The following is a 21,390-nucleotide window of genomic DNA, read 5'->3' on the forward strand; positions in this document are numbered from 1 at the left end:
TGGTTAGCAAACTGACACATGTGTATTCTCTATAACAAAAGAAACGACATTTAATGTCAATTCTTCACGCTACCCTTCTGTTTACATTAACAGCTCAATGAACACTCAACTCTCAATCTCACATTCATTCATGACATACTCTCTTCATATTCCCTCTCTTCAAAGAATCAATTATACCCACGTGACCCAAGTCCGTGGAAAAGAAAGTACGACGAGAGTACAACGTACTTTGTTAGTATATTGAAAAATGACAAATTCTCCAAATCTGAATTCTCTGACTTTTCTTGGTTATGAAAATGCAGATTGGTAAGTAGCGAGTACCTCAGTACATGTACCTTACAGATACTACGGTATCTGTACTGTACATGCGAGCTTGTCATTTATTTTCATTTAGCTGGAAGAAAGACTCGAAAATTACATAGCGCTCGACACTTGCTTTCGTGAAATTCATTAAAAAGCGATTAGCTCATGTAAGCTCGTGTGTATAAAGTGTGTTGCATGTGGAAACAAGCAGGGAATAAAAGTGAAGGGCTTTCGCTCGTAAACGTAAGCCCGAAAATATTGAGATTTTAGGTGGTGTTTTAGAGATACACGTAGTGTCTATCAGGTACAGGACTCGTAAATCTGGAAGTCACGGTGCGTCTCCGCACAAGCTTGAGAACAATGTAATATTCTAAATTGTATGGATATGTGCGGACAAAAAGCTTTGGTTTATGTCACGAGTATGTGAGATCCAGTCCAGCGGAGTGTAGTAATTTCGATATCCTTCGCACGTACGTGAGCGATATACGTGTGCCAATCGGCGCTTACAATCCGAACTTGTTCACGCTTACGTAGCAATTATCAGATGCTCGCTCAGGCGAAGAACCTCCGGCAAAACTCCCGTCGAACTGTTTCCTTCGCGGTAGCGATCGTCTACAATAGCTTCTAGCGCCTCAACTATTTCTCTCACTCTCGGCTGGACGACGTGGGAGGGGGAGACCGTTACGAAGGACTGTCACGCGTCGTCGATATAGTACCAGCACACGTATAAGCGTACGAGCGAGCTTTATACCGATGAAAATCGCTCGCTTGTGCTTGCAGGCTTATATACAGCAGAACAAACATCTATAATGTATAGACGCCCGAGTACGAGTTTATATTACGCGCGTACGTATAATACGTTCGTGTATGCATTGCTGCAATGTTGAATACTGTAGCCCCGGCGTCTAAAGGCGGCTTTGTACGAGTGTTCGCCTCGAGTTTGGTTTTCGCGCCCAACTTTGTCATATACAACGCATCTCGTGCGACTTGTTAGCTCGGCATTGCTATTGCTCTGTACGCGAGTTTCCCATTTAATAAGTTCAAAATAGTTTGCTGAGAGGAATTTTCTTCGCTCGAGTATTTTACCTTATTGCTTTATTGCTACCTATCGATACAATTGTCAATAATTAACTCTACGGAATTAAAGAATAACATTTTAAACTGGTGTCAAATAATTTATCCACACGATGCATCAATAACATACTACACTTTCGAATAGTTCCTTATCTAAACTTTGCTGAAAATTTTCGCATAGGGGTAATAAAAGTAGTCGTTTCATAACCACAAACAGCTACTTCGACCATATTGATTTTTCTCTACGGGATTTTGGCCCGTTAGGATTTTGCGCTATCAAATGTTTGGCGTGTTTTGCATTCTTCTTCTCCAATAGCTGAGATATCTAAATAGCTCTTGGTATACATATAATTTTGCGCAACGAAAAGGAAAAAATCGTACTTGATAAACGATTTTTTACTCATATGCACTTCACGATTTTAAATGTATGTCCGTATTAATAGAAGATTTGCTTCTGGCTATTATAATGAAGAGGCGCAGAGCAACAATCAAATTTTCTCCACGTACAAGCAATAAGAACGTTACATAAAAAAGTTTAATTGGAGTTCAGCTGTTGTATACTCGATTCCAATGCACTTCGGTACTGAAGAAATCAATTAAAATTTATTTCAACACAAGTTGGAAATAACAGTAAAGTGTTCAATCGGAAAAATTTCATTTTTAATCTTCAAAGAATCAATTATTTTTGCACTTAGGTGTTGTGAAATTGTATCGATTGAAAACTTTAATGCGTGAGAAACATCCTAAAAATGCTGGCGCATGCCCGACTTGTTTGAAACTCGTTCCGATACGCTTATTTTTACGACTTCTACAAACGATCTCATTCATGCAGTTTCACTAGGCTAAGAACGAACAACTTAGAGAATTTGCTTTAAAAAAATTAATAAATGAACATCGATTGGTATTTAAAATGTTCCCATCCAATAGCCCTTCGAAAAAAAGGAAGTAAAAAAATCGATGAAGGTGTAGTGAAATATTAGGCAACGGCACAGAATATCGAAGTCGAGTTTTTTAACACTTTTCTTTACTCTTTCTTTATCTCATAGTTGGTACAGCGTTGAGTCTAGAGCACGTCTCGAGGTCCGCGAATAATGAAGGCAAAAAAGAAGAAGCGCAGTAGCAGCAGCAGCTCACGAGATATAGAGCGAAACGTAAAAGAACGTGTACGGTAGGCGAGCGCAGAAAGAGAGAGTGTAGAGTCGTTTCTTCTTCTTCTTTTTTTTCTGAAAACATCTCCTTGCGCACGAAATAATCTATGCCGTGACTTTGCATGCGCGCCGTTCTCGTTAAGTGCCTTGTGGACGTTCCCTCCCAAGCCTCCCTTCCTCCCTCTTTCGCCCTATCTCTCCATGCTCCTCGCGTTTAAAGCACAAACAGACATGCTGCAGTGCAACTAGTCTCGAGCAATGTATTACATGGCTCTTTTTTTAGTTTCTATCTCCGCTGCTTCATTCGTTGTTTTTTGGCTTCTTCATATTCCATGTTGCAGAGAAAGACTTCTGTTCACGGAACTAGTCCATGAAAGCTAAAAAGGAATTCGTGAGCTTTCTTCGACCTTATTTCAACGCGTTAAGGACAGACGCATTTTCACAAGCTTTTTTGTTTGATATAAGTATGAAGAAATTGAATGAAAAAAATTTAAAATAGTTTATTCTGACATGATGATATTTCCGAATTATCTGCTTTTAGTTATTCACGACAATTCCGTTTCGATAGGTTATATTAGTTTTTATTCGTGGAGATTCAGGACTTTTGATAAAATTTTGTAAAAAATTTGTGCGTTTAGTTTTTAACGAGTTGACAAGGTTCAGTTTGTCTAGCTATACCCTTTCTTGTGCTTATACTTGGTATACAAATTTTAATTATTGAGCACTTTCTTCTTGAAACTCTACAAATTCAAATTCGTTAAAACTTAACGACGCTGTCGACGAAAAATGAAAATTATCTCTAAACAAGCGCTTAGCCCAGGCTGCTAAGAGCCGACGGAGCGGTATAAGCTCTAAATGGCTATTTCAGCTTGGACGCACGTTCACACACACACACACACATACCGTTGAGTTGGACGAGGGGGTGGAGCAGGTGGTGTCATCGCACGGCTACTCATATTTTGCATGACAATTTGGGGTTTGGGGTGGAAGAAGGGGTTAAAGGCTAGAGAGCGAGCAGCTTGCAAGTGCCTCGTGTGCTAAGTTAACGAGCCAGTCGTCCATGGGACTAACGGAAACAAACGGCCCTTCCAGGATATACTATAATAGCAACGACCTTTTAGCTTCGCGAGGCGAGATTTATCGGCCATGCTTCTGGCACGGCATGCGAGCATCCCTCGAGAAAAACTGCGGACGTTCTATGCCCACAGTACGTGTAAGCTTTGTTCGAGAAATAAAGAGAAAACGAGAGAGGAAAAAACCACTGGTTAAATTGTTTAGATAAGCCATATGGAAAAGCTATAGTAAAAAGGATATTTCTGCGCGCTTGCCATATATAGGTGTCACGTTAAACCGATCAGAAAATAATAATTCATTGAGTCTCAGCCGAGTCATTGGTAAAAATAATAATCACAGTAAACTCGAGCTTTAAGCGGTGTGCGCCTCATCGAACCGATATGTACGTTATGAGGGAGCTCTTGTGTGTATCCAGGTGTTTTGATAAGCGTTTTCACGCGCGTGCAGCCAACTGCGCATCGTCAAAGCCGCAGATTGATTCATGCGGATCACCCGCGTTCCTAAAATTCCACCTCGGCAGCTATATTACGCGAATGTATATGCGCTGCTTTGCTCATCCTCTGCACGTGCTTTATGATGAGCTGCACAGATAATTGGCATATGAGTTGCCGTGTCGTTCTCTCTCTTTCTCTCTGCCTCTCTGCACGTATCGCTTCATCTTATCTGTAACGTTTGCGCTGCTTCACATATATATTTATTTATTTCTCATTTATACTTGGCGAAATTAACTCGCAATTTTCGACGTTGTTGTTAAAAAGAGATATTTCACTCGGTAAATAAATAAATATATATTGCGCTCGAATTTATATAGAAAATTCCGACGATGTATAAAAAATGAGGACTACATATCTGGCGTATCGGTTTGCTTCGCTCAATCGATCAATCGTTCATATACATACAACGCGCGTAGTATGCCCCGGTATATATGTATTGTGAAGTTACGAGAGAAAAGGCGTTGGATTGATTTTTAATGAAATTGCCCACTTTCACGCGAAGGCAAATTGAAAATCAATATGGACGCACTGTTCACAGCAGCAGCTCTCGCAGGAGTTATTGATGATGAAAATAGTAACGGTCGGTGGCGAATGACGCTGTTTTTTTTCGATCACGCTGTATACGCGCGCGTGGAAGTGATAAACGTTTGCGGAAAATTCATTTGCTCGTTCAATCGTGCGTGTACATTGGGGCAACTTAGCACCGAGCGGCAGTGTCTAAGCGCGTTGAAAAGTACTTTGCCATTTACACACATAGGGGGGGGGGAGATGAATCGTTCATGTGGGCTTTACGTGCGAGGTATATTTAGTTACATTGTATAGCTACTTTTGGCGGACAAAATGATAAGCCATTTGTCGCCAGGAAAAGCTTTCATCATCGATTGCACTCACCCACACCCAAACACCCACGAGTACTGCTTTTCTCGAGATGTAATGAAGCAAATATACCTCTCTGTCTGTCTGCTTACGCATGCACACGGACGAGCAAACATACGCAGAGTGAAGCACGTACTATAACCTAGCGAACTCGTATATAGCGCGTGCCGCTGCGGCCCTGCGCGATCGGGTCGACGCCCATTGTCGAATAGAGAAGTATAATTGCGCTTAACCTATGGATCTCCACTGCTCCGAGCGTTACTAAGCGTATACAGCGGGGCGCGCACGATATATAACCCACTCGCACGCACACAATCCCACTGTACTCGCACACGAAGGGAACTAATGAGGGTGGCGCGCGTTTATCTTAGCGCGAGCGCTGACTGGACGCGATTGACGCGCGCACTCGCAGAGCCAGCGCATACGTATATAAGCCTTGAATTGGGTGCGAACCGCAAATTATCCCACACAGTTTACCCACGAGGTATGGACGATGAGGTACTAAAATCTCATCCAGCCGCGCGCGTCTATATATACTTGAACGCACTGAGAGCTACAACCAGCGCCGCTGCATACATAGTTATATACCGACTGCACTAGGATATGTTCGTCTATTAGTCCCGCGCGAGAGACTCGATGCTTTGTTCCGCTGATGATATATATTATACGGCTGAAAGCCAAACGAGCCCGACTCTCTCGTCTGTCTTTGAAGCTATTTTTACGGACCAATAATTAACTTTAATGGAAATTATTATTTCAAGTATCAATAATCACTTGGACTTTTCCACCGCGTTTCATGGAGGTCTATGAACGTATATATACGTCTATAAACGTATAAACGTATGCCATTTCAGCTGTGTTTACATAATTTCCATTCATTTTCTCTAGCGCGTTAGTCGTTTTAACTTCAGTACCCGCTGTTGGCACATAGTTTTCTATAAGCGTAACGCAAGTAATACACGCGGCTGACTAAATACGATGATATTCCACTGGTACGCCAGGATACGGGTGCGTTTCAAATTTACCACAGAAATGTAATGCTTCTCTTGAAAATCTTTCTTTTTTTTCCCCGCTTTGCCTCCTGAAATGTACACGTATGTACGCGGCTGTACAAGATATTCTCGCTCGTTTCCACTGTTTTCCAGCATTGCAATTAGACGACTCATGTTTTCTGCATTATTCGTATGTACTTGCTTTTGAAACCGGTGGTCTTCATTTTCGCAGTAACTCGCGAAACACCTAAAAAATTATAAGATACTTATTTTTGCATTCTCATCGCCTTAACAGCAGCGGAGACAGTATGCAGACTGAATATGTAGATACAAATATAGTGGCAGATGATTTTTCCATTACAGTATGTATGCTGAAAACGCATCTTGGAAATTGATTATGTCTTGTGGGTACGATAGGAGTCCTATTACGATCCGATCTCGTACACGCAGATTAAAGGCTGAAAAACGAATCTCATTCTCTTTTATACGGATTGCAAGTACACGGAGAAAAAAAGTATTTTGTGCACGTCATGCGCGGTGTTCGCTTCAACGTCGTACGGTTGTTACGTATGCGCACGGCCTCTGTATTTTTCACAAGTTTTCACTCTCAACTTGACAGATATTTCATAAGCGTAATAATGAACAGACCTCTTTACCGTGCCACGGTTTTCATATTATTATTATTATTATTATTATCACTGTTATTATTATTATTATTGTTATTATGGACTTTCTTCAGTGGGTGTCTGTGAGCTCGTGGGTGTGCGTTTCTAAGTGTATACGTGTGCATGCGACGTCGTGTGTATACACGCGTGCGTACGTACATGCATATGCGTGCGTCAGTTGCAGGCACGTCGACTCGCATCGTAGCCCGGCTAAGAAATTATGTTATTATAATATCATTTCGCATACTCGTACGCTGCACGGGCACATTAGCGTTTCATCAAAAGCTGGCATCTCCTCGTCGTCATCGGTGCATAAGGCGCATCGTATCAGAATATTAAATCCGTCGAAGGAGCTTATCGTATCCCATTTTTCTAACGCATGCTTATCCGAAGCAACGCAATTAAAATTCAGTATGTGTATAATATAAAAATCGAACAGCTCGTCGTACGTCTTCCAGGCTCGCGCGTGCGGTTTAATCGCAGCTGGGCGTGCGCTCGAACCCAACACCTGTGAGCTTGGCTAGCTGAGAAAGCACGTAGAAACGTCGAGGTGAGATAGAGGCGCGAGACACACAGTACGGCAACAACAATATTCGCTGATGACTCCTCTTTTCAGAATACACTGCGGGATGCTGTGTGCGAGCATGCTCATACAGTTTCAACACTCGTTTCTCTTTGACTACACGGCACGTTTGACCTGCAGCTGCTCTCTTCCATATGCCCGAGCCCTGCTGCAACACTGTTTACACACCAAGTCCCCCCTAATGGTTACTGCGAGCGCGAACAGCTTCCTTTACTTTGCAGGCTCCGAGGCACTACCTGCTACGTATATCGTACGTGTGCATACACATCACACACACGCGCAGACCCACGCCGAAGCGTTTTCTTTTATCATATCGCGCTCTGGGCCGGCTGCTGCAGCTGCTGTTGCTCTACAGCTTGGCCAAATTTGTTTAACGAGTTTCCTGGCCACTACGCAATGTTACCTCGGTGGTACAGGTGGTGGTGCTACACATCGTGTTATATAATGTATATTATATACCCAGCAACGACTCGATGTGGCAAGTATATGTACGCATACAGTGTGTATACAGAAACTAGCAGTCGAGCTGTTTCCATTGAAAATGCGCTAAGGACGCCTCGGAGTTTTACTTTGTTAAGAATAGCGACACGTATTAACAATCGATCGCTTATAAAACTAATTAAAAGTATATTTTCAGCAGCTTATTTCCATGTGATTGACATTATATTAAATTTTAATATTTTAATTTACAATCTTGATGAAAAATGATAAAAATATTATGAGAAGGTCCGAGTGCTCTGATTACGTCTTGTTGATAAAAAATAAACTTCCATTTCACTGCAAGTGTAATAAACCACACGTACACAAATCCTTCATCCGCAACTTTTTTAATGACGTACACATAATTAAATCAATGACAGAGAGTCGTCAAATTTGCTGTCGCTCTGCTGGCCTTTGATAAAAAAGTATCCTGTAGATAGCCGTGCGGATGCACACGAAACGCATTGTATATGTTTTTCGTTGATTAAATTATCGCTGCTTTAATTAAACATGTCAGACGATAGAGTATGACATAAAAGCGCGCTCGGCGCGTATCATTTTGCTCTGTGCACGGCGAGCGAGCGAGCGACACTGCAGATTCGAAAATAATTTACAAAAGGTAAATTCGGAATTCCGATTAATGCATACGCGCGCACCTGGTGGGTTTCGGAAGCCATCAGAACATCCCCTGTATTAAAATTAACATTTTATTGAATTCGCCTCTTCTTCCAGTTTTTTTTCATTTTGAGCTGACGCCATCGCAGTTCCACTGCAGTGTACATGTGTGAGTGTTCATCCCAAAGCAGCCAGCGCATGGTTAACAACGCACGTTCTTTGCAATTTCGCAAGCGCGTGATAGAAAAATAATGAGTCGTTTACGGGCGCGTGTGTGTGTAAGTATTATCTGCTGGCAGGCTTATATAATAATAATAACAACAACAACAAAGGTCGATCGATCATCGGGTTGAAAGCTCATGCTATTGGCCACGCCACTGCAACTACCGCTGCTGCTGTTGCTGTCGCAGTTCATGATTGTGGTCCGCTCACTCGGCTCTCTATGGCTTGTTATCGTTTGGAGAGCCAAACAAAAAGCTGTAACGTTAATTCGATTGATGAATATAAGTGCTCGCAGGGGTCGTGAATCACAACAAATGAGAAATCAATATCAAATTTAAAATCATTTAGCACTTTGGTACATCCTACGAGCTGACGAAGGAGAGAGAAGTAGAGAGGGATGGAGGGGGGGGCATAATTTTTCACTTGTAAAAACCATGTACAGTATACATGAGCTTTTTCCATTTACGTTCAACTACTTGTTTTCCACTTTCCGCGGCAGAATGATTACTCTCCTTCTCGTGTATATATATGTAAGAATCAGGCGAATCGTTCGCAAAAAAACTTTACCCGGCCTATGCGGAGAGTATAGCAGGAGAGAGTGAGGCAAAGAAAGGAAGGTTAACGCTTGGCTTTGGCCAATTTTCTTTGCGCGCGAACACAGCACTGGCAAGAAGATTGGGAAATTTTTAGGAAGCCGCTCTGTGGCCAAGTTAGTTTCAAGTCTGCTGCAGGAGAGCTACTTTAAGTGAAATGAGAGAGAGAGAGAGAGAGAGAGAGAGAGAGAGAGAGAGAGAGAAATGTTAAAGTCAGGATGAAAGTAAAAAGAAGTAGTACGAAATCAAGAAGAAATAGCTGGTACACGGTAGTGGAGGGAGCTGAAGCTCTGCGCACACAGGAGAGCCTTGTGTATAGCAAATAAGAATTGCACTCAAAAGTCAATCTTTGCTGATCCGTGCATGTGTGAGTATTATACAGGGTACACATGAAGGGCTGAACGGACTTCGATCAAACCTGAAAATGATTTTTCTTCTTAAAGTTCTCTGTATTTTCCTAGTAGGCGAATGCATACAGTTCGTGAAAACTCGAGATACGCGTATAGAAGAGAATCTCATGTACAAAGCAGGGAATTCAAATGAGAGACTTAAAACCAAAGGAGATCAAAAGAGTTGGCTGAGTTTTGTTTTGTAATAATAAACAAGATTTACCATAAGATGAAAAAGAGCTACCCCCGGCTGTTGGTGTTTTTCTCTTCGCTTCATTATAGTATATAGAATTAACTTATCTGCGTCTTGCATCTCGGTTGAAAAAAAAACATAAATAAATCAGTACGTCACGTATACGATACTGTGATTCGATTCGCCGCATAGCCGCAGCTTATTATAATTTCATTAGTATTATTTAAGTTGATTGAGTATAATGATTTATATAAATGCTAAATTACATCAGCCGCGATAACCCAAAAAATTACTTTGAAAATAATTAATTCATTTCATAATAATTTAAATAATAAAATAAATTTGAATAAGTTTTTTTGTGTAAAATTTGATAAGGAATTCGAATTCGCTGTTACAAATAAAAAATAGGGTAACATTAAATTATGGACAATTGCCTGTTTTGGGTTAACACGGTTGACGTGTGTTAGCTCATGTATGTATACTTTACCTGCAGGCTGGTTCCCCGACAGTCTCGAAAAACAGGCAAGTACCACCGTTCATGCAAAAGTCTCCTGCGATCGGACAGGGCTGCTCTTGCCTCAACCACGCCGCTGTTGCTGAAATATTAAAATCAATTAATCAATATGATTTATAACTTTATACTTTCAGCAGTGATAATAATTAATTAAATCATCATAAATATCTGAGCTTTTAACGCGCTCTCAACCGGGTAAAACTCTGTGGAGCGCGCGTAATTCTGGGTGAAATTTTTAATGCCTATCCCCTGCGTATATACTTTTATCGATGATATATGGAATTCATTAAAACGCTTTGACGATTTAAACTTATTCCTCAAGAGCTCAACGGCAACAAACAGCAGTAGCATAACATTTGTGGTATATTTCTCTCCTCCCCAAAAATATAAGCGATGCCGATAAACTGCATTCCTCCGCTTGTGCGCGCGTGCTCTGTGACTCTGCGCGCAAAAGCGTATTACAGCGACGCGCGTAGGTACTTCGCCCATATACGTAGGTATATATACGTATACGAGTTGGAGTGTGGTGGCACGGGTAGAAGCAGTACCGTACGTCATCGATTTACAACCCGCATAATTTCCAGCGATATGGTCTCTTGGCTCGCGTTTCTGCGTGTGCCCAGAGCTCTCTTATACGCCCAAAGCTAGAGCTGCGCGGCGATAACATAACTCGCTTATTTTATATGAGCGACCTGGTATACGCTTATAGCGCTAGTGTCGCCGCCGTCGCTGCTACTGCTGCCGTGTAACCTTTCTTGGCTTCGAAGCGCGAAAATGTCTTCTATGCGGAACAGTTGCGCGAACGGACCAGTACGTATTATCCTACAAAAGAGGTCGAAATAGGAAATGAAATCTAGCATTGTGTTCTATACGCTGTGCAAGCCGAGTCTCGAATTGAATATCCAAAAGCAGTTTGTGGCTGGTTTTGCGAATTGCAAAATTCGTTATACGTATTTGTAAATGTCACCGCCTGCGATCGGGCCGATGTCAACAAGTATTTGAGAATTGATGATGTTGCAATTTTCAAATAGCAGTAAATAAGCTGTATTAAAAACTAATTAAAATTTCTATTAAGAGTACTGAGAAAAATAAATTCTCGTCTCATCAATTTAAAACGAATAAAAACTTGATTATCAAAAAATTTAATTTTTTTCGTTTATACGGATTATATATCCTTTTCAGTATTCTCTTAGCGAAGATAACCACTCAGGATGCCACGCAAGCTCTTTTGTTTTACCCGTGTTCGATTGTACAATGGGTCAAATCGAAACTAAATGAATAAAAAAGAAATGCGACTTCGAATGTTACAATCCAATTGTCTTGCAGTATTTTAATTGGTAGAAAAAGCAATGAGAATAGTCACGCAAAGAAAATGTATTATAATGTTCAAAAAATACGCTTCAACTTTATCGATTTAAAATTTTTCGCCAATTCTGCAAAACCTATGAAAATTGACTAGTTATTTTACGACCTGTAGAAATGCAACAGTTTCGTTTCTTACTGATAGCAAGTAATAACTGTTCGTAGCGTTTCTAGATTTTTGGTCAGAATCAAATACAAAATTTACATCTAAATGCATTTCTCGCTAGTACACGGCAGCAATCCAAGTAAAAAGGTATTTTTTTCAATTATTCATGCTCGCATCGAAAACATCGCGCAAACAAGAACTAGAGTGCCGTGAAGGGCCACTCCAACGGTTCTTTTTACAGACAAATTTTAATATTTTTCTCGCCCTCTGGAGGAGAGAGAGCTTCGTATTTCACTCGTACAGATTCGTCGAGACAGATATTAATGGTTTCGAAGAGACAATTTTTTACCAAGTAATGCGGAAACTTGCGCAGCGTGCGTCACACGGGGTTGCACGCAGAAACACAACGCGCACATCTGCAAATTATCATCGAAGCATTTGCAGATGCTTTGGGAAAGAAAAGAGTCGCGAGAAATAAAAAAAAGAAAGAAGACTACTTGACGTAAAAGACAAATGGTCAAAAGCACGGGCAAAGAAAGCTTGAGAGCGATGTGTACGTGTTTGTGTGCAAACAGTATAGCGGGATGATGCGTTAAATGGCTTCATTTATCTCTATTTTAGTCTTGCCTAGCTGCAACCCTGCACGGTAAAACTGATCCAGCTATTAAGGCGTTTTTGAATTGTAAAAACTTTTTTGAAACTCAGTCTCTTTTAACATGTCCGCTAAATGGATCGATTAAAAATGATGGAACATCATTATAATTAAATAAGAGGCTGCCGCTTAAATAAGCAATGTCTGTGGCACTCTTCATTATGAAATTTCCATTTACTGTTTTTTTCATCTTGCACATGTACGAGAGCGACACATCCGATGCTATATATGTGCATGTGCGCATGCCAAGAGCTCTTTATGGCATGCGTCACGTTATTATATATGTACACACGTGCACCGTGCAGCACACATACTCGCACATGCATATACATGCTATTTCTCTCTGAAAATTCAGCCCTTGGCGTTATATGCATCAGACTCGCGATAACGCGACGAGCGTGATGAGAATTCGGTGCCTGCTCAAAGAGGGGCTTCGTCAAAGTGTGGCCCCGGCTGCCGCTGATGCTTCTGGCGTATCCCACCGAGAGTTTACAAAGATTTTAGACTTACCTAGACACGAAAGAGAGTCAGAGAGAAATGTTACAGTACACACGCTGCAGGAGTGAATCACTTGATTTATTTACTGTGTCAATTAAATTTTGCGTCTTACGCTAACCTCAAATAAAGAATAAAACGTTCATCGAATATTTACGGTGAACTTTTTGAAGAGGAAAATATTACGAGGAAAAATGTCAGTGCTTCGAAATATTTTTTCATAAAATGAAAGTCGATTACAATCATCACAAAGTTTTGAGTAAAAGGACCGAAAATTATATCGACACTATGAAAATTTGAATAATTTTAAATTTTAGAAGCTAGTTCATATGATTGAAAAGGTATTTGTAGTACAGTCAATTACCAAGTTTTAAATATAATGAAGGAGGAGATAGGAGTGCAATATATGTAAAACGTTTAATGTAATGTGAAAACTATTATTCTGTTCTACATATTATGAGAATTTCGGGGAAAGATGTCTTCATTGCTCGACGAAGTAACTACTTTTTTTTTAGTGGCTTAATCCACTTTTCCGATGAGGTAGATTCAAAGTTCGTCTGCGTGTCTGCTGTACACGAGTGCGAGAGTGAACTTGCCTAACAAGTTTTGAGTTTATTTGGGGTGTTGGGGGTAAGTTTCAAAATTGGTATGAATTCATAACTTGACGTGTGCTAACCTTTTGAAGCCTACGTAGCAAAATGAATAAACTTGTAATTACGTGCTTACGAATTGAATATGTAATATAACTAGCCGATCCTTGCTGTAAGAATTGCTTCATAATACCTGCCTTTTTGTGTACCTGAGAGTTGAACAGCGAGTTTAACTTCCCTCCCCCCCCCNCCCCCCCCCCCCCCCCTTAAAAAAATAAACTACGCGTAAATGAAGCGGGTAATTTACACATAAATCTTGACGCAATGTTCAATACAAATAGTTTTCTTTCAAAAATAAACTAGTTTTGAAAAAATATCATTTCTTCGCAAAGTATATCAAGTGCAAAATCGAATTGAAAACTTCAAACACGGCAACAATTTTTTACCTTGTAACTCGTTTTTCTATCGGATTCTCGTATTCTTTTAATTAAAAACTTCGTTCTTGACCTGCCGAATCGATACTCTACAATTCATGGTATCCTTTTTTTTTTCTTTTTTTTTTTTTTTTTAAAAAAAGTTCTTAAGATGNTTTTTTTTTTTTTTTGAAAAAAAGTTCTTAAGATGGCGCTTGTTGAGAGCTTTTATCAAACCGTTATTAAAAATCAAGGAGCATCACTCGTAGAAAGTGATTTTTTTGCCAGTCAAAGTATGTATCTTAGATTTTCTCGTAGATATAATATTGTTACTCGTTCAGTCGATCAATATTGAGTGGTATTGCTTATGACATTTCCAACATTTATAAGTGTATAATAAAGTGTGCACTTATTCAAAGGTGTACCGCAACGAGGTAATTTGAATTTTAGGTTGATTTCGAGACGCGCATTTAAAATAAATCATCGTGAATGCTCTCGAGCTCAGTGCGTAACTCAAGCGAAAGTTCTTTTATCATGCGCGAGATAATTCATAACTCAGCTTGCACGCGCGTGAGAAAAGAGAAACGTGCGAGCTTTCAGTACAAGTAAAAAGTGCTATACATCTCTTTTGTCTTTCAAAGTATGCGCCGGAGCGCATATATGCGAGCAGCAACTATGTTAGCCTCTCACTGGGGCTTGAGCAAAGAATTATTTCGAAATAATACAAATAGCTTTATATTATACTTTTCATCTCATATATATCAATGTACGAGCGTAAATGTGCGGTGTAGACCCTCATATATATTCTTTTTTGCGTTTCTTTAAAAGAAAGTAAGTTGACTAAAACTCGCTTATACGTATATAAAGCTATGCAGCTCACTATTGAAATTGAAATCAATGATAAGTCTTTCTTTTTCCAAATTCAAAAATCGAGCTTATAACTAAGTAATTAGCCAACTTTGCTGAATAGATCGACGAAAAAAATCGCGAGTAAATGGAAATACGTTGTCTCTTCCGAGGGATTCCAGCTAGCCAATCGTATTAATTAATAGTCCGCTTGCCTTTTTTACTCGTTCATAAGCGGTATTTATAATTATTATTATTTCGAGCAAATCATAAACAAGTTTAGCAAACACATCTGCAGTGCATCGCTACGTATCTGCATTGCGCGTTGATCAAATTATATAATTTGCAATGCGTGACAACGAGTTGAGCGTCGAAGCTTATAAATGATGGATAGCAAAGCTGCGTGAACTTGTTAGCGAATGAAAGAGACAGCGGGGGTACGAACTTGAACGTGTCCCATCCCATGCGGCTTCCGCTCCCGATCTCGTATACCTACAATATAGATGTATGTATGTCTGAATCAGAATCTATTATATTCATTTCCAACAGCGAATCTCTCGTGCACACTTTTCGCAACGATACTCCATTTAATTTAAGAATCAATATCTCTCATTATTGGCATAAACTTGAACTACATATCGGTTCTCGTGTGAGCGTTACTATTACGTTTATTTTCAATACCACTTGAAACACATACTGGAAAGTGAGAGATCGATTTATTTAATATTTCGGACTAGTCAAATTTTCAACGTTATATTGAAACTCAGATAGTCTATAATCACCTTTCGTATTGACGACTAAAAGTCACATGAAATTTATTTTATAAAAAAAAAAAAATCATGAATAGTTTTGCATAGAAAGCTTACTAGAATTGTAATTGGATGTTGTCGTATGTCGCGTAATTAGTTATGGATCTAGTTGTGGAGTTAGTGAGACATTTTGAAAGTTTTTGTTTTATTTTTAAGATTTAAATTTTTGACATCAAGACGTTAATGCAAATGGAAACAGAAAAATCGTCCAAAACAATCCAATGAATTTCTACATTTCAAAAAGTTTTAAATGCACATGTTTTTTATCATTAGGGCATTATTCATTTTAAACATTTCTATAAAGGTTGTTGAATGTATTTACAAAAATTACGTTTCAATGTAAATATCCCGATTTATATTATTATTAACTTTTCATTTTCAAAATTTTCATAAATTTTTTGAACGACGAGTAAGTTTTAGACCTGCACAGTACGTTGGACGGGGCTAGTAATTTAAAAATTGTAAGTACACGGGGCATTAGCAGTTTATATTGTGATTTCATACACCGTTGTTGTTACGCACCTCCCTAGTGAATAAGCCCTCGCAATTTTCTCGCCATTACTGCTCGCTTGAACTTGATCGATATTATAATTACCACATAACAATGTACATACAAGCAGCATCAATCGTGTCTCACAAAGCCGCGCGTCTATATAATGTTTATTTTTCATTAACTCGCTCAATCTTTTTCTACATAAATGCGTACAGCATTGACAAAAATCCCACATCGACTCACGACAACAACTGCTTGGGTATATGCGCGATTACAATGCTCTTACGTTAAATGCATGCGTTTATAAGTATATTTATTATGTATATTGCACTCGTTTACCGAATAGGGAGGTTTCAAAGCTACGAGCTTTGAAATCTATATAAATTGAAAACACACAGCAGTTCGATTCGCTTGTGTCTAGATGAAGAAAATAAGGTGAGTGAACTCCTTAACTGCTGTATAGACAAGTCTAAGATAAAGAAAAGGAGAAACAGAGAGAGAGAGAGAGAGAGAGAGAATAAGTGTTTCATATTATTGAAACAGGCAAGGAAGAAGTGATCAATTGGAGAAAGTTCAATTGAAGCGCCAGTACAGAGCGCTCAATTTCAGAGTAAGAGAGAAAGTGAGTAAGAGCTTGTAAGCTTTGAATCGGGGAGGCCAAGCGATTTCCTAAACGGCCTGTTTGTGAAAGGCTCTCGCACGTCGAGGCTTGTTTAGCAGCAGCAGCAGCGGCAATTAAGTATTCTGCAAGCTTCTTTTCATGAAGGAATGAAACACGAATAACTGACCCCTTTTGAACACAACATATATACACGTATGTTTGTGAGCAATATATAACATCTTTGTGTGTATATTAGGGTGGTTCGCTTTTGCAAAAATGTTCGAAATCGCGTATACGTCATGGAGATTCTCAAAGTTCAAGTCTTTACAAAAAGAAAGCCGGGTTCAGAACCTAAAAAAAGTGTCGGGAACCGGTGTCGATCGATTTTTGAAGTTTAAAAACGTGGTCCAAAATAGGAGCAAAATCGGTCAACCATTCAATTTATTTCAAACTGCGTTTCGAGAGTAAAAATAATATCGACAATACATTTTCTTACGTATTTTTGTCTGTAGAATCGAATGCCGTAGTCAGTTTTGCTCTGCGACTTCGTTTTCATCGATAAAAATGTACTTTTTTGATTTTTTTTTCGCTTAAAAATCCAAAAATCGACTTTGCAACGTTTAAAAATAAACAGAAAAAATCGTAGAAAATTTTTGACACTACCAAAATTTAGGATTTTTCATGACGAATCCAACGGTATAAATTAGTATATACATTAAAATTATTTTCATTCATAAAAATGCAAATTTTCGATTTTTTTTGGCTGAATTTGACAAAAAATCTCGAAAACGCGCCCTTTTTGAGAGAAAGTGCTCTTAAAAAATCCCGCTGCAACATTTTTTTTGTATTTTTTGCTGTAAAATTGAATGACGTTGTGATTTTGGTCCTTAAACATCGTTTTAGAAAAAAACGATTTTTTTTCGAAAACATCTCGTTTTCGAGATTTTTCGTCAAATTCAGCCAAAAAAAATCGAAAATTTGCATTTTTTTGAATGAAAATAATTTTAATGTATATACTAATTTATACCGTTGGATTCGTCATGAAAAATCCTAAATTTTGGTAGTGTCAAAAATTTTCTACGATTTTTTCTGTTTATTTTTTTTATTGCAAATGGTTTTTTATTAAAGCAAAATCAACTATAGGTACATTGTGTTTAAAAAACACATACAAAAATACACTAACATATTATTTTTATCTACACAGAATGTAATACCAGATTACTTCGCTGTGTTCGGATCTTGATAAGGTTTTTCTTTTTTCGATTGCCTCAGGGAGGTGGCTTGAAGTTGCTACAGTGCAGATAAAAAGCACAACGTGTGCAAAAACTGCTTCGTTAACATATCGGGATGGCTGGTCTTCTTCTGAGCTCTTCTCTTATTTTGCGAAGTAGTTATGTCTNAATCAAACCTTCGTGCCAGACCGAGTCAAAGGCCTTTCTTAGGTCTATCAAACATGCGCCTATCATATTGTTGTCGTTCAGGTGCCAATGCAGGTCCGCAACTAGTTTGTGTAGAGCATGCACTGTCGAGTGCTTACTCTTGAAACCAAATTGTTGGACGGGGATTATGCTGTCGTTGCTATATTTGCTGAGGAGGGATAGCTTAATTATTTTCTCGAATACTTTGCTTATCGCTGGTAGCAGACTGATGGGGCGCAGGTTGTCCAGATGCGTAGGTTGGTTTCTTTTCTTTTTAAGGATTATCAGTTTTGCTTTTTTCCATGCACTTGGGAAGTAACTGTTGTTCAAGGCATTATTGAGCAGGATGGTATACTTTGCGATGTAGTTCGGGGGTAAGTTCTTTAGTGCAATGTTTGGGATGTTGTCCCAGCCTGTAGATGTTTTGCCTTTCATTTGTTTGATTATTTTATTGATGCGGTTATAACTGGCAAATGTAATGTCTTGATGGCTGAGGTTCGGGTCTAGAGCCGTTAAGTTTTCGTTGAATGTGACAAAGGTATCTAGCGTTGTGAAGGTGTTCGTCAGCTCCGAGTCTCCTTTAAGAATATCCTTTTCGAGCAGTGTGTTGGAGTTGGGGTCCGCCCTGTTAATACCGCCAAAGAATCTGCTTATCACTTCTGTTATTACGGTTTGGTCCGTAATGGAGGTATCACTGTGTCGGTTGAGCGTGCTGGGATCGACTAGGCCTTGGGTGAGTTCATGTTCATGTGGTTTTATTACTATTTCCTTAATTTGCTGGTTATTATTTTTGATGTTGTTTCTAAAGAATCTGTTCAATGACGGAAAAAAGCTTGCCGATTCTTTATAATTGATTTTTTTGATTTGGTTATCCCAGTTATTTTTTGAGGCTTTGTTAAATGCTTCTTCGATTTTTTTCTTGACTATTTTTACTTGGGCTTTGTGATGGTTTATTTGGGCTGTCAGGTTTCGGTCTCTTCTATTGATTAGGCGATGTATTTTTGTCTGAAGCTTATGTTTTGCATTATAGAGTTTTTTAATTTCTGCATTAACTATTGTATTGAGGATATTGAATGGTTTAAACCTAGGGGTACATTTTTCGAGAGCCTCTGTTATGTGGGCTTGAAGAACGTGCAGACCCGAGTCAATCTCCGCGTTTGATAAATTTTTGTCTGCTGGGAATGGAAAGTTTGCGTTGTGCGTAAGCATCCTTTTAAATTTGTTCCAGTTTGTTTTTTTGAAGATTAAGAAATTATCCATTATTTTTAAACGTTGCAAAGTCGATTTTTGGATATTTAAGCGAAAAAAAATTCAAAAAAGTACATTTTTATCGATGAAAATGAAGTCGCAGAGCAAAACTGACTACGGCATTCGATTCTACAGACAAAAATACGTAAGAAAATGTATTGTCGATATTATTTTTACTCTCGAAACGCAGTTTGAAATAAATTGAATGGTTGACCGATTTTGCTCCTATTTTGGACCACGTTTTTAAACTTCAAAAATCGATCGACACCGGTTCCCGACACTTTTTTTAGGTTCTGAACCCGGCTTTCTTTTTGTAAAGACTTGAACTTTGAGAATCTCCATGACGTATGCGCGATTTCGAACATTTTTGCAAAAGCGAACCACCCTAGTGTATATGCGAGTATACGTGTATACAAAAGTTGAATAAGCTTTTTCCGATTAGCTACACTAAACTTGCCTTTTTCGTTTGTATTATACACGTGTTGAATTTTCCTTCATTTCCTTTGGCCACGCGCGCCATCTTTTATTGTTTCGGGAGCTAAGGATGCTCTGGAAGTTTAATTAAAATTTTTGAAAAAAGCACACTGGCGCAACGCTTCTTCTCCCTCGAGCTTAATTGCAAATTGAAAAAGACATGAATATTGCTGCGCTGCAGCGAGTTCCAGGCAAACGCGCAAACACGTTTACACTCTCTCCCTTTCCTTCCAGCTTTCTACTTTTAATCGTTACAAACTTGATATAGCGAACCCATGTGTGTGTATCTCGAAAGCTTTGCAATGTTTAAGCAAAAGCAGCTGTAGCAGTATTAGGCAGCGGTTGTAGTAAGCTATCTTCTTCTCTCTCTCTCTCTCTCTCTCTCTCTCTCTCTCTCTCTCTTGCGTGCCCCAAAAATTTCAAGGTGAGACATGCATACAGAAACTCCCTGATGCACCGATGGCTAATAAACAAGCTATTACTGCACACGGGATATCCTCTCTCCGCGTTCAGGCACTGAATATTGCATGGAGTGCTTTTTCTCCTTTGCTTGCACACATTCTGTGCTGTTGAAAGCTTCTCTCCTGCATTACACATAAGCTTTGCAAGTAGTTTGCACACACATACACACACACACACCGGCCTCATCGGCCTCCTTGGCTTAGTGAGTATAGTCTTGCCTGCTGATACAAGGTGTGCCGTAGGGCGTAGGTTCGATCCCCTCTGGGCGAATTTTCGAGCCGCGTTTTTTCGCCTGATATGGTCGAGCCCGTGCCCGAGGTGGAGCGGGTGCCAATCAAAAAGAAGACCCGGGCTATGTCATCAGCCTCCGAAGCGATAAAAAACCCCGATCACTGTGCGAGCTGGAAGCGAAAAGGATAACCATAAGTTGAAGTGATGAAGTCAGAAGCGAGAACCACACTGACAAGACGGTGCTGAATGCGGGAGCCTAGGCTCCTCCAGCACACTTTATGGCGCCTGAAGCCCTGAACCCCCAATCGTCGCATATCACTATGTGTTGGATGGGGGATGTATGGAAACGACTAACATCGAAGTAGCAGAAATCCTCAACGAACCCCGACCTCACCGAAGCAATACCTAGCGGCGGTTAACGGTGAGTGTCCGAATGGGGTGGAGTAGGAAAAAAACACACCCATTTATATCCTCAAACAGATACTCATACACGTTGATTGCATAATTCATTGCGAGCTTATAGAGCTTATGATATATTGGTGAAAATACGTATATTGCAATTGTCGGCCTTTCATCTTTGGAAGAATCATGCGAAAAACATGTTGCAATCCTCATGTTGTTGATTTTCCATCAACTCACTGTGTACTCGTGCTTTTTCACACAGTTGTATAGCTTGAAACTTCTGATTCAAGCGCAATCGAACACGTAAATATCCTTTTTCTCTGAGTGGTTTGCTTGCGTACGCGTCTATATCCTAGGCTCCGCTTACCGGCGATGCATCATTCTCGCCATGCAGCTATATTACTACATAATACCTATGCTACACCGCTATAAAGGCCGGTATACAGATATACATCTCAAGGAAATATCCCCTTTACCCTTTCCCGCTTGCTCTATGTTACACCGCCTCATACTCATCGCTGGGCATGTATGTGTACCGCCAAACAGCCAGCGCGGTATGATGTTAATTCGATG

The 21,390-nt window shown here is 39.6% G+C and overlaps 1 protein-coding gene across 2 annotated transcripts in view; it reads right to left on the reverse strand.

Moving 5' to 3' along the window:
- The window catches only part of LOC106651818 (protein vein), a 189,406-nt gene that overhangs the window by 57,760 nt on the left and 110,256 nt on the right, over positions 1-21,390 (reverse strand). For both annotated transcript variants that reach the window (XM_023460076.1, XM_023460075.1), the window contains exon 4: positions 10,189-10,297. In XM_023460076.1, the coding sequence (XP_023315844.1) occupies positions 10,189-10,297 (109 nt within the window). The remainder of the gene's footprint in view (positions 1-10,188; positions 10,298-21,390) is intronic.

The sequence above is a fragment of the Trichogramma pretiosum genome, unplaced genomic scaffold (genome assembly GCF_000599845.2).
Source record: "Trichogramma pretiosum strain Unisexual culture from Peru unplaced genomic scaffold, Tpre_2.0 scaffold42, whole genome shotgun sequence".
Classification (NCBI taxonomy): Eukaryota; Metazoa; Arthropoda; class Insecta; order Hymenoptera; family Trichogrammatidae; genus Trichogramma; species Trichogramma pretiosum.